Below are 20,274 nucleotides of genomic sequence, written 5' to 3'. Positions count from 1 at the left end.
TTCTACTGAGGCCGATAGAGTAAATTACAGGGGATTTAATAAAGTAGGCTGCACAAATACATAGCACACAGTGCAATCTTTGGATGAAGTATCGCTGTGTGTGGCCTAAAAATGTTGCCAGTAGTGAAGATTCAAGGCCCTCTGAAGGTTCAATGTCCTCTTAGAGAAGTTTCTACAGGATGCACTTCCTCACATTATAACAGTTTCACAGTCTTCACCTCAGAATGACATGGAGGTCTGACTCAGTCAACTGAACAAGACTGTGCGAAGAATGAGAACACAGTTCTTGGCTAAAGTTGTTAGATTCAAGTGTCTGCAAAGTCCAATCTAAACAATGTAATGGATCTCAAATAGCATTTGTCTCTCCCCAGATCAGACCTGAAGGAGTCCTTTCATTGCTATAAACTTGGCCTTGATGGAAACATTGACGAGTCAAGCGCCCAGCTACCTTTTCTATCTCACTCTTATGCAACATTGAAGCTAAAAGCTGTGTCAAAGTGTCCTGGTAAATTGTTTTTTAATGTACAGTAGATTTCTCATTTCCTCAGACATGAGAAAAACAGAAATCTCTTGCTTTAACACAGGAGTTCGGTGGAACCTTAATTGGGGAGCTCGGGCTCGTGGAAATGACTGGAGTGGAATCAGTGGAATGGTATCAAACACATGGTTTCCATGGTTTCCAGGTGTTTGATGCCATTCCATTTGCTCCGTTCCGGCCATTGTTATCAGCCTCCATTAAGAATAAGTTCACATGCAGATAATCTGATATGGACTGGTCTTTGTCTCAGCTGGGCCTGTTTTGCCCTCAGGCAGGAACTGCGAAGGCCAAACATGCAGATACATGCAACCTGGCTGCCACCACTGACAGACCATCCTGCTCCTAAGTATGGAGGAAACGTTCAGCATGGTAGACAGGGGCAAAGAATTCCACAATCACTCAAAGTAAATTGCACACTGGCTTTCTTGTTCAACATTTAGTTGACGAATAGATGATTGTATCTCATAACTTGGTATAGGCTCTGAGATGAAATAGGCTATGAAGTCACTCTCCTATCTCATAGCAATAGGCTACTATAATAGATCCATTACTATACTATATATTTTAAATAGGCTACTGGTCTATTTACTTTCGATGCTTATTGAATGAGAGACAGATCAATGGTAGCTTAACATTTGTTGTGTAGCGGTAATAAACCAGTCATGTAAGACAGTAAGAGACATGTCCTGCTGTAACGATATGCCCTGAGAGTCGGGAAGCAAGTTCAGGGAGTGAGTGTTTTAATAAAATAAACATCATCCAAAACCAGAAACACAGACAGCACACAGACATGAAACTGAAATAGAAACAACGACACCTGGGGAAGGAACCAAAGGGAGTGACATATATAGGGAAGGAACCAAAGGGAGTGACATATAAAGGGAAGGAACCAAAGGGAGTGACATATATAGGGAAGGAACCAAAGGGAGTGACATATATACGGAAGGACCCAAAGGGAGTGACATATATAGGGAAGGAACCAAAGGGAGTGACATATATAGGGAAGGAACCAAAGGGAGTGACATATATAGGGAAGGAAACAAAGGGAGTGACATATATAGGGAAGGACTCAAAGGGAGTGACATATTTAGAGAAGGAACAAAAGGGACAGACATACAGTATATAGGGAACGAACCAAAGGGAGTGACATATATAGGGAAGGAACCAAAGGGAGTGACATATATAGGGAAGGAACCAAAGGGACTGACATACAGTATATAGGGAAGGATCCAAAGGGAGTGACATATATAGGGAAGGAACCAAAGGGACTGACATACAGTATATAGGGAAGGAACCAAAGGGAGTGACATATATAGGGAAGGAACCAAAGGGAGTGACATATATAGGGAAGGAAACAAAGGGAGTGACATATATAGGGAAGGACTCAAAGGGAGTGACATATTTAGAGAAGGAACAAAAGGGACAGACATACAGTATATAGGGAACGAACCAAAGGGAGTGACATATATAGGGAAGGAACCAAAGGGAGTGACATATATAGGGAAGGAACCAAAGGGACTGACATACAGTATATAGGGAAGGATCCAAAGGGAGTGACATATATAGGGAAGGAACCAAAGGGACTGACATACAGTATATAGGGAAGGAACCAAAGGGAGTGACATATATAGGGAAGGAACCAAAGGGAGTGACATATATAGGGAAGGACCCAAAGGGAGTGACATACAGTATATAGGGAAGGAACCAAAGGGAGTGACATATATAGGGAAGGAACCAAAGGGAGTGACATATATAGGGAAGGACCCAAAGGGAGTGACATATATAGGGAAGGAACCAAAGGGAGTGACATATATAGGGAAGGTAATATGATATGATCAGGCTATGATTTATGCCTATATACTGTGATAAAAGTAAAATAAATATTATACGACATACTATGTGAGATAGTAGACGACAATTTGTGCATAACCATGGTCTGAGCTGATTGTGGAAATATGCACACTTTCCAACTGACAAATATATAATCTACCAAGATTTTAAAATAACTGAAATTGGCACAAGATGGAGGTAATGTTGGAACAGCACTAACAAAATTACAGTTAACTCAAATGTACAGTTAATCCAGTATAAACTAATGTATAGAATGTAATACACAAGAGACAACATTCACAAATTCTACAGCACCAGGCAGAGTAATGTCTTAAATGTAAAACTAACAATTACTCAGTAATCCATGCATTCTGGGAATGCTATAAAATCCCAAAGTTATGGGCGGAGTTAGGAAGTTGGTTGTCAGAAGTATTACAATGTAAATGTACTTTTAATCTTCCTGTCTTAATATTCCAAGACATGGCACATGAGGGTGGAGATACAACATAGATTGGACAAAATTTTACTTGTCAATAATCTTGAAAAAAAACATATACTTAAAAACTGGAAATCAACCAATCATCCAGCAGTAACACAATGGAAAGGTCGTTATTATCTAAATGTTGAAAGCGTGTGGGTGGCGACGGAGAGAAACAAAATGGTGCCGTTTGAGGCAATGTGGCGGAGAGTGACACAGACGCTGGAGATGGGGGTGTGAGCAGGTGGGTCTGGGCAGGGGTGATTTAGTCAATGTTAGTGTGCGTCTGTATGTTCTAGTTTGTATATGGATGTTTTATACTGTAAAAAAAAGAAATTGTTCAAAAAATGTAAGAAAATCACTTTACCATCAAGTTCCAAATGGATAAATACCCATCTTCGAGGAAAACAGGCGCACGCAAGGTTTAGTGTTTTTTGTGTGTACGCACCTGATAAATGATGGGAAAGTGTCCAAGTGTCCTAAGCATGACTTCTAGTGGTTAATGAATTGTATGGCAAGCAAAGATGAAAACATCTCAGTATGCTGTGAGGGTCTGTCTCTGAGGATGCTGTGAAAGGCTGGCTGTCTCTGAGGATGCTGTGAGGGTCTGTCTATCTCTGAGGATGCTGTAAGGGCTTTCTCTGAGGATGCTGTGAGGGTCTGTCTGTCTTTGAGGATGCTGTAAGGGCTTTCTCTGAGGATGCTGTAAGGGCTGTCTCTGAGGATGCTGTGTGGGTCTGTCTGTCTCTGAGGCTGCTGTGAGGGCTGGCTGTCTCTGAGGATGCTATGAGGGAATGGCTGTCTCTCAGTATGCTGTGAGGGTCTGTCTCTGAGGATGCTGTGAGGGCTGGCTGTCTCTGAGGATGCTGTGAGGGGCTGGCTGTCTCTGAGGATGCTGTGAGGGCTGGCTGTCTCTGAGGATGCTATGAGGGAATGGCTGTCTCTCAGTATGCTGTGAGGGTCTGTCTCTGAGGATGCTGTGAAAGGCTGGCTGTCTCTGAGGATGCTGTGAGAGGCTGGCTGTCTCTGAGGATGCCGTAAGGGCTGTCTCCGAGGATGCTGTGAGGGTCTGTCTGTCTCTGAGGATGCTGTAAGGGCTGTCTCTGAGGATGCTGTGAGGGTCTGTCTGTCTCTGAGGATGCTGTAAGGGCTGTCTCTGAGGATGCTGTGAGGGTCTGTCTGTCTCTGAGGATGCTGTAAGGACTGTCTATGAGGATGCTGTAAGGGCTGTCTCTGAGGATGCTGTGAGGGTCTGTCTGTCTCTGAGGAAGCTGTGAGTGGTTGGCTGTCTCTGATGATGCTGTAAAGGCTGTCTGTCTCTGAGGATGCTGTGAGAGGCTGGCTGTCCCTGAGGATGCTGTGAGAGGCTGGCTGTCTCTGAGGATGCTGTGAGAGACTGGCTGTCTCTGAGGATGCTGTGAGTGGCTGGCTGTCTCTGAGGATGCTGTAAAGGCTGTCTCTGAGGATGCTGTGAGGGTTATCTCTGAGGATGCTGTGAGGGGCTGTCTCTGGATAGAGCCAGAGTGTTTAATGAATAAATGGGAGCTGAGTGAACGCAGCATGGTCCCGTAAAGCTACAGGAGGCCCTTCCCCAGGGCCAGGACCTATGATTTATGACATGAACCAGAAATGGGAAGGGAGGGGAGTGGGACGGATGAAGAGATAAAGAGAAGGGAAGTCTGTCTTCAATCAGACTAGATGCCTCTGGGCCATGTTTTACTCTAGATTATAGATTCTGATAACTCAAATGGTGAACATTATTTTCACAGAGAGGGAGGATTCCTGACAGATATAAAGCATGATGTCACATTTTCAACATGCACACTTGGATGTTCCTGTCATTCCTGTCTTGCAGGAAATCACGCACAGAATGAGCAGTATGGCTTGTGGCATTGTCATGCTGGAGGTTCGTGTCAGGATGAGCTTATTGTTTTGTTCTGTTTTGTTTGATTAAACATTATGGACACTTACCAGGCTGCGCATTGGTCCTCCGATCCTTCTCGCTACTCCTCAGAAGAGGAGGACGAGATCCGTTACATAGCTGGGGTAGCCTAGCCCAGCAGTTCCCAACTCCTCAGAAGAGGAGGACGAGATCCGTTTCATAGCTGGGGTAGCCTAGCCCAGCAGTTCCCAACTCCTCAGAAGAGGAGGGAGAGATCCATTACATAGCTGGGGTAGCCTAGCCCAGCAGTTCCCAACTCCTCAGAAGAGGAGGGAGAGATCCATTACATAGCTGGGGTAGCCTAACTAAGAAAAGCCCACTGCAAAGTATTCATCAGACCATTAGCCCGTCACATCTATGACATCTAAACATGAGTTGCCAAATACAAGTACACTGGCAGTAAATTTTTTATGTTGAGAAATCAGTCTTGTCATGTTTATTAAAAAGATGCAGGGTTGAGCTCAATTCCTAACTCACTCAGCTATTACATTCAGGGAGTGTAGACCAAAAACCAATGATCTGGAAACGAATGTATTTCATTGTTCAAGAGGCAGAGTGGCGTGGGAGGCAATTCATGCCTAAAATTGAATATAAAAAATAGTTATGTAAAAAGGGTTGTGTACGCTGCAGTTCTGTGGTGAGTTTTATAGCATGCTAAATGAGGCCATAAATGTAACTAGTTGTAGCCTCGCCCAGCAGTTCCCAACTCCAGTCCTCGAGTACCCCCACAGCACACGTGTTGTAGCCCAGACAAACATACCTGATTCAACTCATTGAGGGCCTGATGATTAGTTGACAAGTTGAAGTGTGCTTGTCCGGGGCTACAATAAAACTGTGTACTGTTGGGGATACTGGAGGACCGGAGCTGGGAACCACTGGCCTAGGCTACTATATGCCAGTGTGGGGTTAGCATGGTAACTGGGCTGAGTTTAAACCTTGACAAGCAGGAGCAAAGTGACAGGTGTTGCCCGAGGATAAATGTCTGCTGACTGAAAAAGGTTTCAGAGTCAAACCTCTTGGCATCACACTTTTTTTTATTTAACTAGGCAAGTCAGTTAAGAACAAATTCTTATTTACAATGATGGCCTACACCGGCCAAACCCGGATGATGCTGAGCCAATTGTGCGCTGCCCTATGGGACTCCCAATCACAGCCAGTTGTGATACAGCCTGGATTTGAACCAGGGTGTTTGTAGTGATGCCTCAAGCACTGAGATGCAGTGCCTTAGACTACTACACCACTCGGGAGCCCCAACTTCTTCTGCACTGGTGTCAGAAATGGGATGGAGTTCACTGAAGGTGTGTTTTGGAGTGGGGTGTCCTAGAGCAGAGGCGCAGTTATATTTCACCTATCCTGCTAGGTCTGGATAGGTAACAGCAAAATGATCAAAGGTGTTAGTAATTGTCACTGAAAGTTACAGAAAAGCAAGACAAGGTTGTGAGGTTTGGCAAGGTTGTTGTAAGGTACTGGGTGTCGAGTGTGAAGTCAGGCGCAGGAAAACAGAGAGTTCAATATAGTGCTCTTTTAATGCACACACGGTGAACCACGGCCACCCCACTAAACACTGGGTGCTCAAAACAAAATGCCCCAGACACGGGGAACGATAACATAAACCAACACGTTCGTCTGTATCAAACACCAGGGTTACAATAATCAATCCCGCACAAAGAAACGGGCGGGCCGGCTGACTAATAAAGCCCAAATAATTACAACAAACTCAAAACAGGTGTAATCAATAAGCACATAAGGAGGGGGAGAAAAGAATCAGTGGCTGGTAGTAGGCCGGAGACGAGGACCGCCGAGCGCCACCCGAACGGGAAGGGGAGCCACCTTAGGTCTGAGTCGTGACAGTTGTGAGGTTTGTAAATCTCATTATACATTGAAGAGCATATAGCACTGGAGGCACATTCCCGCTCCTCTTGCAAAACACAATCGTAGAAAACAAACGGTCCTCAATCAGCCGTTTGAATTTCCCCAGAGGCACCAATTCATCCAAATTGAGAGAGCCTTGCATAACCGATAAAGACCAACAACACTAGGCCTATATTGTAAAGGCTAATATTATAACACCAATATGTAATGGTGTTAGTCTCCTGGTACAAATAACCACCCCTGTTACATCACTTTCCTATTTCTATCTGCTTCAGAATTTCCTTAGAATTCCTTCCCGCGGCTCCGAACATCAAGTTTCCCGGTAGAACTAATTCAGGGGGATGTAGGGGTGTGTATGACGCACAGGTCGTGTAGACTATACCGAATAGTAGCGGGATGAATACTGTAGGCTACTCTTTGCCTAACCATTCGATGATTCGGGGCGGGGTGTGAGGAGTGGCCGGCCGCACCAATTTCTGCAGAACAAGATTGGGTTTTGGGTTCTATAAGGGAATGGGATTCCTGCCTGCGCGCACCAGATAGTGCTTCAGCCACATTGTAAGTTTATACATTTTCCGCACGCTTTTTTTGTTTGTTGTGCATGCAAACCTAGTCTACATTTAAATAATACAAAAATGTTGTGATTTAAAGAATTTGCTGACAATGTCTCAGTGTATATGCCTAATTATCCTTTTGAGGGACATACTTGGAAATATGTAGGTTTTTATAGACACACTTTTGAATTCAATGGGTGGTTTTGAGGATGTTATTCTAAGTGCAAAGTTAAGTACATTTTTTTTAATGTAAAATAATCGTGTAGGCTAATAAAATAAATAGGCTGAAGTGAATTGATCACAAATCCCTCTAATGATGGTGTCCATTGGATAGGCCTACCTGTCGTCGCAGTTTGCGTTCATTTAAGTTCAGCAAGTGAATATACTCTGAAATGTTAACCATTTAGGGCTACAAAGATAATACAGCTGCCTTGTTGATTATAGTTTGGCTATAGACAGCATGCGCAACTTGTATGTTCAACATGTTTGAAGAGTGTATTGAACAAATTAATTAGGTTCAAATTATTATGGAAAATATATCTCTTTGCCGTGGATAAACCGGATCATGTGCGTACGTGCATGTGTGCTTGAAATTAATTGTAAGAAATTCTTGTCCATTTGCCAAAATCATGTTCTGAGAACATTTGGATAACTTTCTCAAACATTCTGTGACAGTCTTTGTTCCCAAAATGGGTGTGTTGGTTGTAGATAAATGGTGTTCACTGGTAGTGGAGCCTCCTGCCAGCTGGATGCTGTAACAGTATTTCACAGACACTCCAGACTACTGCAGATCATGCTTATCATACTACCCACCATTAATCACCATGCTGTACAGTTGCATAATAGACCATTCCTCTGTTAAAGTACATTTGTTCACTAATGAAGTTTGTCACTGGATGACGCCTTATGATGCTGGGGTGTTAGTACCTTATGATGCTGGGATGTTAGTACCTTATGATGCTGGGATGTTAGTACCTTATGATGCTGGGATGTTAGTACCTTATGATGCTGGGATGATAGCACCTTATGATGCTGGGGTGTTAGCACCTTATGATGCTGGGATGTTAGTACCTTATGATGCTGGGATGTTAGTACCTTATGATGCTGGGGTGTTAGCACCTTATGATGCTGGGATGTTAGCACCTTATGATGTCTTGTTTTCTAACAGTGTATATCTAAAACCTCAAAGGGTTCATCGGTTGTCCCCATAGAATAACTATTTGAAGAACCCTTTTTGGTTCCAGGTAAAAAACTATTGAAGCCAACACTTTTAGGTTCCTTGTAGAACCTTTTCTACAGAGGGTTAATTTGGGAAACCTTTTTTTCTAAGACAGTGTGATTGTTCTTTGGCCCAGATGAATGTCCGCACGTTTGATTCTGGATTTTAGATGAGCCCCCCACAATGCTTTATGAATAAAGGCAGCCAGCACTCACAAAGATGGTACATTATTTTGTTTCACTCCATAGTTTGACTTTCCAGGAAACCATGAATCAAGGATTGAGGTTGAGCAGGTACAATGTTTGATGCTGGTTGTAAAGTCAAGACACGATGTTGAGTCTTCGTCTGACCAGATAAACACAGTCAAGCACAGTTTATAGGTGCTTCACATCCTATACAGTTTATAGGTGCTACACACACACACCAGAGTGAATACATCCATCAGTAGGTCCAACCCAGAGACCAGACCATCTAGTGACTGTTTATGGTTTCCTGTTTATATTGCTGTTGGGGAAAATATTTTTTTCATGTTCAGGAAATTGCTCCAGGTGTGTTTACAGGTTCTGTCACGCCTTCCTCGACACCACATGAAGGCTCATCAAATCCATTCATTATAACCCACACAATAATTCACATTACCTTTTGCTGTAGGATTCTTTCCTGTTGTGAGAAACTGGTGAAATGAAGATCCTGCATCTGTAACCATTATTCTGCCCTGCCCCCCACCTCTCTTTCCAAATAACCTATTCATTTAGATGGGATACTTTTGTTAAGACCAAGTTTGGATACTTTCTCACTATATCGTTCAGTGTTGCTCTATTTACTTTCAGGATAAACAGTGTTCTCTTCCTGTTGTGTCAGTCTGCATCACAATGCCCATGGACGTGCACCCTTCATTTGTTGAGGAATATCATAATGGGGAATTTCCGCTTAATACACAAGACAGAGCCAATTAATGGGAAAGTGACCTTTCAGACCATTTAGGGCAATGTGTAATTGTTTCACCCCCCAAGCTCAGACTTGATCTTGCCAAAGCACATATTTTCATATACGTCTGTCAAAAGTTTGCAACACAAACAATACTGTTTTTAGTCTTCAATGACATGCAAACCACAACAGCCACATCAATAAGTGCCCTGACTTAATTTCTCAGATGTACTGCATCATATCACAGCCAAATATCACAGCCAAATCAGAGAAGTGTGCTAAGTTTGAAGCCAATGACAGCCGAGCAATAACATCTAATCAGTGCTACTCCAACTGCTTATGGTTCAAGTAGCCTTACATATTGTTATAGTTAAGCAATCTGGTACAATGTGATCATTACAATAAGAATTCAGTGTAGTGTTCTGTTCTATTGATGATCAAGGTCACACAGTACAATGCTATTAATACTGTGTAATTACTGCGGTTGTTACTGTACTGCATGGCAACCCAATTGTAGCCAACACTACATTACTTAAATCTACAACATTGGTTTGCTGAAACCTCAGCCACTGATAGATATCACTCACCAACCGCCACATTGTGAATAACAGTAAGACTGCAGAAACTACTGCTGCCAAGGTGATCTAACTCAGCTACATGACAAATAAGAATCTATAAGAACATTTTTTTTAAAACAGGAACAGTTTCACAGGCTTCTGAATGTTGAATATGATTGAAATGAGCTGTGATAGTGGTTCTGGAAAAGTTGCTGTCACTCCCCCTGTAAAAAGCCTTTTGAGAAACACTCTGGCTGTGTAAACAAACTGACTGTTCACACAGCTACCCGAAGAACACAATTCACATTTTTTTTTCCATATCCAATCTTTTTTCTGAGTGTCCAGACTCCGTGTCCAGACATTTGACCCATATCAGATTTGCTCATTCACACAGATGTAGCCTCTGAAGTAGATGGCCGGGCAGGGTGGATGTAGAGTCAGAGAAAGCAGGGGTTCAAAGTGTACAACACAGTTCCTACATTCAAATATAAAAATAGATTTTATCAAACACGACTATGCCACATTTTATCTCTGGGACCATCAGGATGACAAATCAGAGCAAGATTACTGACTGTAATTCAATTATTTACATTCAGAGGTGAATATATCAAACCAGTTGCTGGGATAAACGTTTTTTGTTGTTGTACTCTCTCAAACTATAGCATGGTATTTTTCACTGTAATAGCTACTGTAAATTGGACAGTGTGTTAGATTAAAAACATTTAAACTTTCATCTCATATAAGACATATCTATGTCCTGGAAAGTTTGCTGTTACTTACAACTGTCATGCAAATCACATTAGCGCACGTTAGCTCAACCGTCCCAGTATAGGGACACCGATCATGTAGAAGTTAATGTTGGGGTGGTTGCCATGGTAAATGGCAGGTCATGTCCAAAAAAAACACTTCAGAGTAAATCAGTTCTGAATTGAGCATCTAGACTGAGGTCACATATGTACCATCAGAATTGTGATCCACATACAGTATGGTGGTGGTATACAGTAAATCATAAGTCAAAAGATCAGATGCCATGTGTTTTTTGTTGTTGCTGTTTACACATTAGGGACAAGATCAGATATGGAAATAATTGACAAAAGATCTGAATTGGGCTGCCTGTGTAAACACAGCCCCTGTGGTCCACAGCCAGACTAGCATGACCTGTAGTTCTGTACATTAAACAGCCAAGTTTCTTTGTTTAAACCTCCTAAAGCCTCAACGTCTGTGTATAAAACACAGCCGGCACCAGCTGTAAATCGAAAGTGATAAGAAGTAAATGTTAGGCTTCTCTATTTAGAGAAAGAGGGGAGAAGGACATTGCATTGGTTATCCCATAGGTCTAGGACGTCTTGTCAGCAGAGCTAACAGCATACAGCTGTAGTGAAGAGCTCTGAAATAGGATCCTTTCACGTCTTCGGGCTTTATGATGATGATGTGTATGTTTAATGGAACAGTCATGCAGCTAAAGCAGTTAACTGATGCCTACCAGAACCCCACAGTCATCAGTTCAACATGGATTGATAGGTAACAAACAGAAATGAAGCTTGAAATCAACCAGCCACTGAAACCCTATTGTTGATTTATATGTTACGTTAAAGAGTCAGTCTTGGATAATTGTACTGGACCGTTCTGACCATAGACAATCTTGACCTTGACTCGTCATGAAGAGGTAAACCAAATGTTGGCTGTGTAATCACAGTCCTGTAGAAAGCTTTAAAGTACTCCCTAAGTTAACAGATCCCTTGTGCCTGAATGTTCACGGTCAATCTGTGACCACAGTTTGAGTGGAATAGATGATTTGCCATTGAAAACAATGGGCCCCCACTTCTTTAGACCTCCTCTGTTGACTGGAAAGGAACTGCTTTGAACGATGCCTAAATAAACAGAGGTAGAGAACAGAGAGTGAAGGAAATGTGCATGGAGATCTGTTAGACCCAGATGTAAGTATATTCAGTGGACTCTGACCTGAACAAATGAGATGTCAAGACCACCCTTTCAATCACTGTCATTCAAATGCGATTCTTGTTTGAAGTGGCGGTCTGCAAATCCTGATTACGTCCAGATTCATCCGGTTAGGATGGACCCCTGTTTCCTGAATTTCTCAACTCACTGGGATCGGGCCTCAACAAGCAATGGTATAAGACTCTTAAACAGCCAGACACATACAGTACACATTAACCAGGCACACACACACTCTGTTGATACAGTAAGTTTTGCAAGATAGGACGCCATATTTGGAATCCATTTGGGAATGGCGGTCGAATCTATAATCCATAGATAAAGTATTTTCAAAACGGTCTTTGTCCTAAATACATTTATAGGCTGTGAAAGATTAGTGGAATCTGTGTGGGTAGCTGGACAGGTAGGATGACTGACAGTGAAGGTGAACAGGTGGTCACGTGTCAGGTGACAGAGGAATGGATGAGACTGAGGCAGGAATTCCTTTAACCATAAGTGGTATATTTACTGAGTAGTCTGTGCTGCATCACAAAGGAAACAAATAACATGTATCCAATCAAATTCATAATCAAAGATCAAATCATATCATTCATTATTAACATAATTTAGGGATTTCAACAGTTCAGTTCATTAAGAAGTCAATAGTAATCATCCGTGAGTCATTTAGGCTCGTAACTATTTATCATAAATCATGAATACAAACAGTGAATGGTTATACGATCTATAATCCCCATTATCAAAGTCAATCAGTTAGCAAACAATGACGTTTCTCATTTCACTCTTTCAATTGTCTTCATGTGTACATATAATTAATTTCAATACATATGAACCATATCGATTGCATAATTGGCCTATGAGGATCCGTAGGGCCGTGATCATTGACAATTCACATTACACTGTTTGAAGCGTGCGCTCCAAGCCGCGCTCTGCGGTAATAACTATAAACAATAACTGATGGCCCATCTCCGGATCGCAACAGATAGTTCAGATGAAAGGTAACAGAGTCGGTGGACTTACGTGGATTCATGGACGCACAGAACTTCTGGATCAGATGGAGTTAAGGAAGAGAAAGCAGCGAGATCAAGCGATGGCAATTTCCTCCTTTTATGGAGTTGAGATCTGTCGGACATTTCCACCTGACCTAATTAAAGCGCCCCTGGCCCAGCTGAGTAAATGGCAATGAATTAAAGGATTATTCCACCAACTCCATGGGCCATTTCTACAGGCTGTTTTACATTAGCTGAATCCTGTCCTAAAGACATGTATAGGCTGTTTTACATTATCTGAATCCTGTCCTAAAGACATGTATAGGCTGTTTTACATTATCTGAATCCTGTCCTAAACACATTTATAGGCTGTTTTACATTAGCTGAATCCTAAACACATTATAGGCTGTTTTACATTAGCTGAATCTTGTCCTTAAGACATTTATAGGCTGTGCTGTACATTAGCCCTACTCTGTTGTTTATGATTTTGTTGTCATGGAGGATTGATTGGGCTCATTGATTTGAGTTGAAAGATGAATTCTTCGCTCATGGAATGGCATGCTTTGAGCACTACTGAAAAGTGCAATTTACATGGGAAAAATGAATGTCATATGCTGCACTTGCTATAGGCCTATTGTTTACCTTTTTGTTGGTGACACTTTAATATCTTGATAATATGCAGATGTTTACATGGCAAATCCACAGATGAAACAATAACAAAACGGTTGCCCCGCCTCTGTTTTGATAAAAAGCTAAGGAATGGGCCTGGAGAAATGTAACCACTCTCAGATTAATAGACAGGTCATCCATGATATCAAAATGACTGATCATCCATGATGTCCATGTTATGAGGCTTTACAGTGTTGGTTTACATTTACAATGTTTACAAACAATGGAGTAAAACATTCTTATATTTTGAGTTCTCATGGAGAGTGTCGTGTCTTTACTATCATTAAATTGAAGACTTCGTTTTTATCAAAGATTCTCTGTAATTAGTATTACACGATCAACTGATTAATCATTTAACTGTAATTAACTAGGAAGTCAGGGCACCAAGGAAAATATTCAGATTACAAAGTTATAATTTCCTAATATAACTTTTCAAATATTTTATATCTGATCAATTAGTCTTCTAATTAATTAATTATTTTACCTCACGTTAGTCTCATTCCAAACGTCGTAAATTGTTGCTTATCTGCATGAACCCAGTCTTCACTATGAGTCATACATCAATTGTCTTAAATTATTTATTTATTAACTAACTAAACAATCACAGAAGTTCATAAACAAACAAGTAAATATGTTTACAAGAAATGATAGGGGAATGTGCCCTAGTGGGCTAAACCGGCATGGCGACTTGTTAGACGAAAGGGGAAGTGGAGGTCGACTAAGAAGTCACTACAGAGTAGATAATTATAACAATTGAAATGCTAATCCTTTGCACATGAACGCTCACTCATTCGGGAACAATTACAATCAATATATATATTTACACTCAGTGTGTCGTCATGATCTCTGTTGGAAAGTTTGTTTCTTTTGTAGAATTGTCCATCTCTCTCTCTCTCTCTCTCTCTCTCTCTCTCTCTCTCTCTCTGTCGTGGTTAGAGTGGATAGTTCAGTGTGACATTCATTCATGTTTCGGCGGTTGTAGTTCTTCACGTTCAATGATACCGAATTCCTAGCTGCAGACTAGTAATTAATATCAAAGACTTGTTCTTATTCTGTCGGTATCGATAGTCTTAAGAGTTTAACCACGTGGTATGGTTAAAATATTCAGCAATCATCTGAAACCTTTGTCCTCTCGTGATTGAGAGAAACATGGTCTGTTGAAAACTTCTCAAAGTTGGGGTTTTATTCGTGAGTTGCAGAAAAGGGCCTGTCCCAGGATGCCCGACCCTAACTGGGCTCATGGGCGGTCCTCTGATTTAGTTAAACTCAAAATGGAATTGGAGTTTCCTTCATTAAACAGTCCAAAATCACATTACACAATTTTACAAACAGTATCATCCTCACTCGTTCATCTTATACAACAATTAGATGTAAACCTCATATCTGAGGCTATTATATTAACAGTGTTATGGTAATGTGGCCGCACCGTCTCTCATGAGTTTTACAAACTTGTACCAAACGGACCAGTTCGTAGCTGGATTCTTCACCGATCTTTTATACCTTCTCCGGAACATAAATGTTGTTCGGACCTCAAGTTCTGTGAGGTGGAAGAAATTCCTTTGTTCTGAAAATACACTCTGTCACTATACTGTGGCCATTATGAGATAATCTCTTCCAGGAATTTACGACCTCTCTGACCACAGCAGCCTAGTTGTAGGAGGCAGGGAGAGGGGGATGGAGCTTGCTGTACCCAAAGAGGGCAACGTGATGACAAGTGTGACAGTTGAATTAAGCTCATGAGGCACATATACATACAATTTATAAGTCTAAAAATGGATGTAGCAACTACAGATTGTCCCTTGTAAGTCTATTAAAAGTGTACAAGGTTGAGCATGTGTCCATTAGGCCTATGGATTTTTTTGGGATTAGCATGAATTAGATTGAGCAATAAAAGCCCCACCTTTATTCCATAGGCTGGGATCCGCACTATGCAGATGTTGCAAGACCACATTTTTCACCGGCTGTCCACTGGTTTCAATAACAATGATTGATAGGCAGCTTAACTTCTTGACTTCAAACATTTATTGGGTTCAAATACACATATCATATAGATTTGGGAACAGCCATCCACAACCAACCACAATCCATAAGGCGCAAATAGCTAAATGAGAGAGCAGCAGTGTGATTCACATCAATGCGCTATGTAGATATCAATAATAAGTGATATCCGTATCGCCGTAGACTAGACCACTGCTGTCATCCTTACCGCCAAGCATTTATTCAAGTTGGATAATCTTTTGAAGCTGACAGCAGTCACACCATTGGAAGACATAGCTTTGACTGTAGACTACAGAAGCCCATTCCTGCTCTTTTCCCGCAATCCATCAAACACATTTGGTGTGCCATCATATTGGTCTCTGATTTGTGGTCAGACTCGCTCAGGTAGAACAAACTTAAACTTGCTCCTTTTTTCAATGCTGATTTGAATGTCATTGAAAAAAACAAGTGTTAGATTAGTTTATTTTGCAAAAACATCCTTTTTGAATTTAAATAATCCTTGAAGTGTAATGTAATGCATGTAATCCTACTCCCCAACCCTGAGCATGAGCATGAGTAGAGCAAAATAATCTGTTATCGTGTGAGAAACATTTATAAATGAAGGCTAGGATGTCACAGGATGCTATGTTTAAATTAGATCTAACCACATTTCAGTTTAATCTGTTGTCAACACAACTTGATCTGATAAACAGCAACTTTCTGTGTTCCAACAGTTGATCTGTCCATGTTTGTGTTCAAGGAGAGAGACTAGAGAAACGTTCCAACATGGAGGGGACACAGGGCCTCCTGGCCATCTTCACCATAGCAACATGTTTTCTGGTTAACGGAGCACAAAAAACAGGTAAGCATGTTTGTCTCCTGACATCTGAATCATTCCAGAATGCAGACCACAGTCCAGAATGGAATAAACATAGAAACATTGAAGAAATACCACACAAATGCAAAATTATGACCAACTCTTTGGGGCTTTAGACTGCTGAGCAGTTATAAGAAATGGGTTTTTATAAAAGCACGATAAAAATAACATTTGATTAATAGATTGATTTATTGATTAATTGCTTTCATTGCTCATCCCATGCACCAAAAACTTGTGGTTTAGACACTTTTACGGAATTCCATTGGCTGACGACCATTTTCTTCCCCTCCCAGTCTGCAAGGAAGAGGCCGTGGCCGACATCGTTTTCCTGGTGGACGGTTCATGGAGCATCGGCTCAGAGAACTTCAAACAGATTCGCCAGTTCTTGTACACGCTGGTTAACAGCTTTGACGTGGCCCCCGACCAGGTGCGCATCGGTCTGGTCCAGTACAGCAACACACCGCGCACCGAGTTCCTCCTCAACACCTTCCAGGACAAACAGGACATCCTGCAGTACATTACAAACCTGCGTTATATGGGTGGTGAAACCAACACGGGCCTGGGCCTGGACTTCCTGCTGAACGAACTCTTTGTTGACCGCGCAGGGAGCCGGGTGAATAGGAACGTGCCCCAGATCGGCGTGGTGATCACTGACGGTGAATCAATGGACAATGTGGGGCTGCATGCCCTTAAGCTGAAGAGGCAGGGCGTCACGCTGTACGCCATCGGGATCAAAGAAGCAGACGAAGATCAGCTGAAGGAGATTGCCACTACACCTCACAACCAGCACGTGTACAGCGTGTCAGACTTTGCTGCGCTGCAGGGGATCTCCCAGAGCCTCATCCAGGTGCTATGTACTACCGTAGATGAGGCAAAGAGACCAATATCCAAAGTGGTACAAGGTACTATAACAGTGTATTTATTGTTTCCATTTGAAAAATATTCTTTACAAAATAAATTATATTATTATTTTCCTTAATCTCCAGAGTGCCTCAACGCCACAGTGGCTGACATTGTGTTCCTTGTGGATGGCTCCAGCAGCATCAGCCCTACAAACTTCCAGGAGGTTCGGAGGTTTCTCCACAGCTTCATCGAGGGGCTGGATATCGGAGCGGACAAGGTTCGCGTAGGACTGGCCCAGTTCAGTAATGAGATCCAGAAGCAATTCCATTTGGGGGAACATACGGACCAAAGGGCCCTACTGGAGCAAGTGGACGGGCTTCCACAGCTCGGGGGAGGCACAGCCACCGGCAAAGCCATTACTGTCCTTCGGGAAGAGTTTTTCACCAAGGCCAACGGTAGCCGCGCTGATCAAAGGGTGCCTCAGATTGCTGTGGTGCTCACCGACGGGGAGTCTGCGGACAACGTAACGCTGCCAGCCAAGGCGCTAAGGCAGCAAGGGGTCATTGTGTTTGCTATTGGAGTTGGGGCAGCCAACATCAACGAGCTGAAGTATATCGCTAACAGGCCCCATGAGCATTTCCTGGTCAACATAGAAAGTTTCCAGGCCCTACAAACACTTTCTCAGGGTCTGCTGCAGTCTGTCTGTGTCTCCATGGAGAACCAGAGGATGGGTAAGGGACTTTTATAAGGAAACATACTGTATGTTGTAACAAATTGTGAATGTTGAACTTGCAAAGTATGTAATCCAAGTGACTTGTCTTAGTTGTACCATGGGATACCATTCTAAGCAAAAGTATGCAACCTTGAGAGGCAGACATTGGTTACGGCCGCTTGTGCCAACATTAAAGTCAACATTCAAAGGACCATTTCTAAAAAATGAAAATAAAATATGACATACATTCACACTGTTGTCATAACAATTATTCTTTCTTTTTTCAGCTCTAATCCCAAAGTTCTCTGATATCTTCTTCCTGGTGGACAGCAATATGATGCAGGCAGACTTCCAGCTGGTCAGAACCCTTCTGATGCGACTGGTCAACCAACTCAACCCGAGCACGAAAACGATGCGCCTGGGTCTGGCCCAGTTTGCCCAGGACACCAAGGTGGAGTTCTTACTGAACACCCACAACACCAAGGAAGAGTACTTGGCAGCTGTTAGGAAATTCAGGCTGCCGCTGCGTCCCAACAGGTCTCGTCACCTGGGCGATGCCCTGGAATACGCCCGTGCACACTTCTTCACTACAGCGTCTGGTGGCCGTAATGAACAAGGCTACCGGCAGTTTCTAGTCACGGTGACAGGGGGGGATTCGAAGGATAACGTGATGAAGGTGGCACGTACTATCAAATCTGAAGGGACAACCATTGTGTCTATCGGGTTGGGTGAATCTACACTTCCAGAGCTAAAGTTAATGGCCACCTCGCCATTCTTTTACCAGACTACATCCATCACCTCTGCGCTAAAGACTGTCTTTGAGACTGAAGAGGTGGTCACTGTGACTGACGGTAAGGGCATTTGTGGATTTTTGCTGAATTAAGTGAATATCTGATCTCTTGTGAAATAGTTGCTCATTATACATAAAGGATAACAGATTGCTGTTGACTAACAATTTCCTCTCTATTGCAGATTGCAGTGAAGCTTCACTGGCTGACATTGTGTTTATAGTTGATGAGTCTTCGAGCAATAGAACTGCAAACTTCCAGTTAGTTCGTGGATTCATCCACAAGATAGTAGACGGCCTAGATATAGACTTCAACAGGGTGAGGGTGGGCATCGTCCTCTATAGCAACAAGGCCTCGGCCCAGGTCTACCTCAACTCCTTCCAAGAAAAAACAAATATCCTTCAGTTCATCAAGATCCTGCCCTACCGTCGCGGTCTCACATACACTGGCGAGGCCCTGGAGTATGCCAGGGAGAAGATGTTTATCAAGGAGAGGGGCAGCCGGAAAGAACAGGGGGTGCAGCAGGTGGCGATAGTCATCACCGGAAAGTCCCAGGACAACATAACTTCTCATGCCGCTGCACTGCGCAGAGCTGGTGTCACTGTCTATGCAGTGGGGATCAAGGATGCTGACGAGAACGAGCTGAGACAGATCGCTTCAGATCCCCCTAACAAGCACGTATTGCATGTGGACAGCTTTGCCAAGCTCAAGACCCTGGAGAAGAGCCTGAAGAAGAGTGTGTGCTACAACATCCTTAAAAAAGCAGTCAAAGACAACGCAAGGACATACACTGCCAAGCAAAGTGAGATCAAAATGACTGTAACAATGCTTCTTGTTGTTTAATTTGTAGAGGAATGTTGATACAGACATAATGTGATCTCCGAGATGACACTAGTGCTTTCTTTTCTCTTTTGATTCTAGGCTGTTTGCAGACAGATGAAGCAGACATGTTCTTCCTGATCGACCACTCAGGGAGTATTGAATATCCAGACTTTGCTGACATGAAGACATTTATTAACAAATTCATAAACACATTCCACATCGGACCGCATCATGTCCGCGTGGGTGTGGTAAAGTTCTCTGATACACCAGCTCTTGAGTTTGATTTGACAACCTACCCTGACAAACCTTCAGTGGAGAAAGCAGTGGATGGTATCATCCAACTTGGAGGCGGCACAAAGACCGGATTAGCGCTGAACTCTATGGGTCCCCACTTTGATCGGGCTAAGGCCACCCGTAGTAACAAAGTTCGTGAGTACCTCATTGTCATCACAGACGGAGAGTCTGAAGACAACGTGAAAGATCAAGCAGCAAAGCTGAGGGCGCAGGGCATCACCATATATGCCATTGGGGTGAAGCTAGCTAACGATACACAGCTGCTGGAGATTGCTGGCAGCCAAGAGAAGAAGTTTTTGTCAACAACTTTGACTCTCTGAAACCAATAAAAAATGACATCATCACAGATATCTGCTCCCCTGATAGTAAGGGCATCTCTATTGTTTTTAAGTGTTACATCTTATTTATTTTCTGATTTCAGTAAAAATATGAA

At 42.6% G+C, this 20,274-nt stretch overlaps 1 protein-coding gene across 1 annotated transcript in view; it reads left to right on the top strand.

Annotated features, from left to right (window-relative positions):
• Positions 1-7,089: 7,089 nt before the first annotated feature.
• The window catches only part of LOC109877515 (collagen alpha-6(VI) chain-like), a 32,001-nt gene continuing 18,816 nt past the window's right edge, over positions 7,090-20,274 (top strand). The window contains 8 exon segments of the mRNA XM_031836500.1: positions 7,090-7,218; positions 16,240-16,367; positions 16,676-17,284; positions 17,369-17,956; positions 18,225-18,788; positions 18,910-19,527; positions 19,647-20,122; positions 20,125-20,206. Coding sequence (XP_031692360.1) covers positions 16,292-16,367; positions 16,676-17,284; positions 17,369-17,956; positions 18,225-18,788; positions 18,910-19,527; positions 19,647-20,122; positions 20,125-20,206 — 3,013 coding nt within the window. The 5' untranslated portion in view covers positions 7,090-7,218; positions 16,240-16,291.

The sequence above is a fragment of the Oncorhynchus kisutch genome, linkage group LG2 (assembly GCF_002021735.2).
Source record: "Oncorhynchus kisutch isolate 150728-3 linkage group LG2, Okis_V2, whole genome shotgun sequence".
Classification (NCBI taxonomy): Eukaryota; Metazoa; Chordata; class Actinopteri; order Salmoniformes; family Salmonidae; genus Oncorhynchus; species Oncorhynchus kisutch.
The sequence above is the reverse complement of the archived record's forward strand: the minus strand, read 5'-3'. Positions and strand labels throughout refer to the sequence as shown.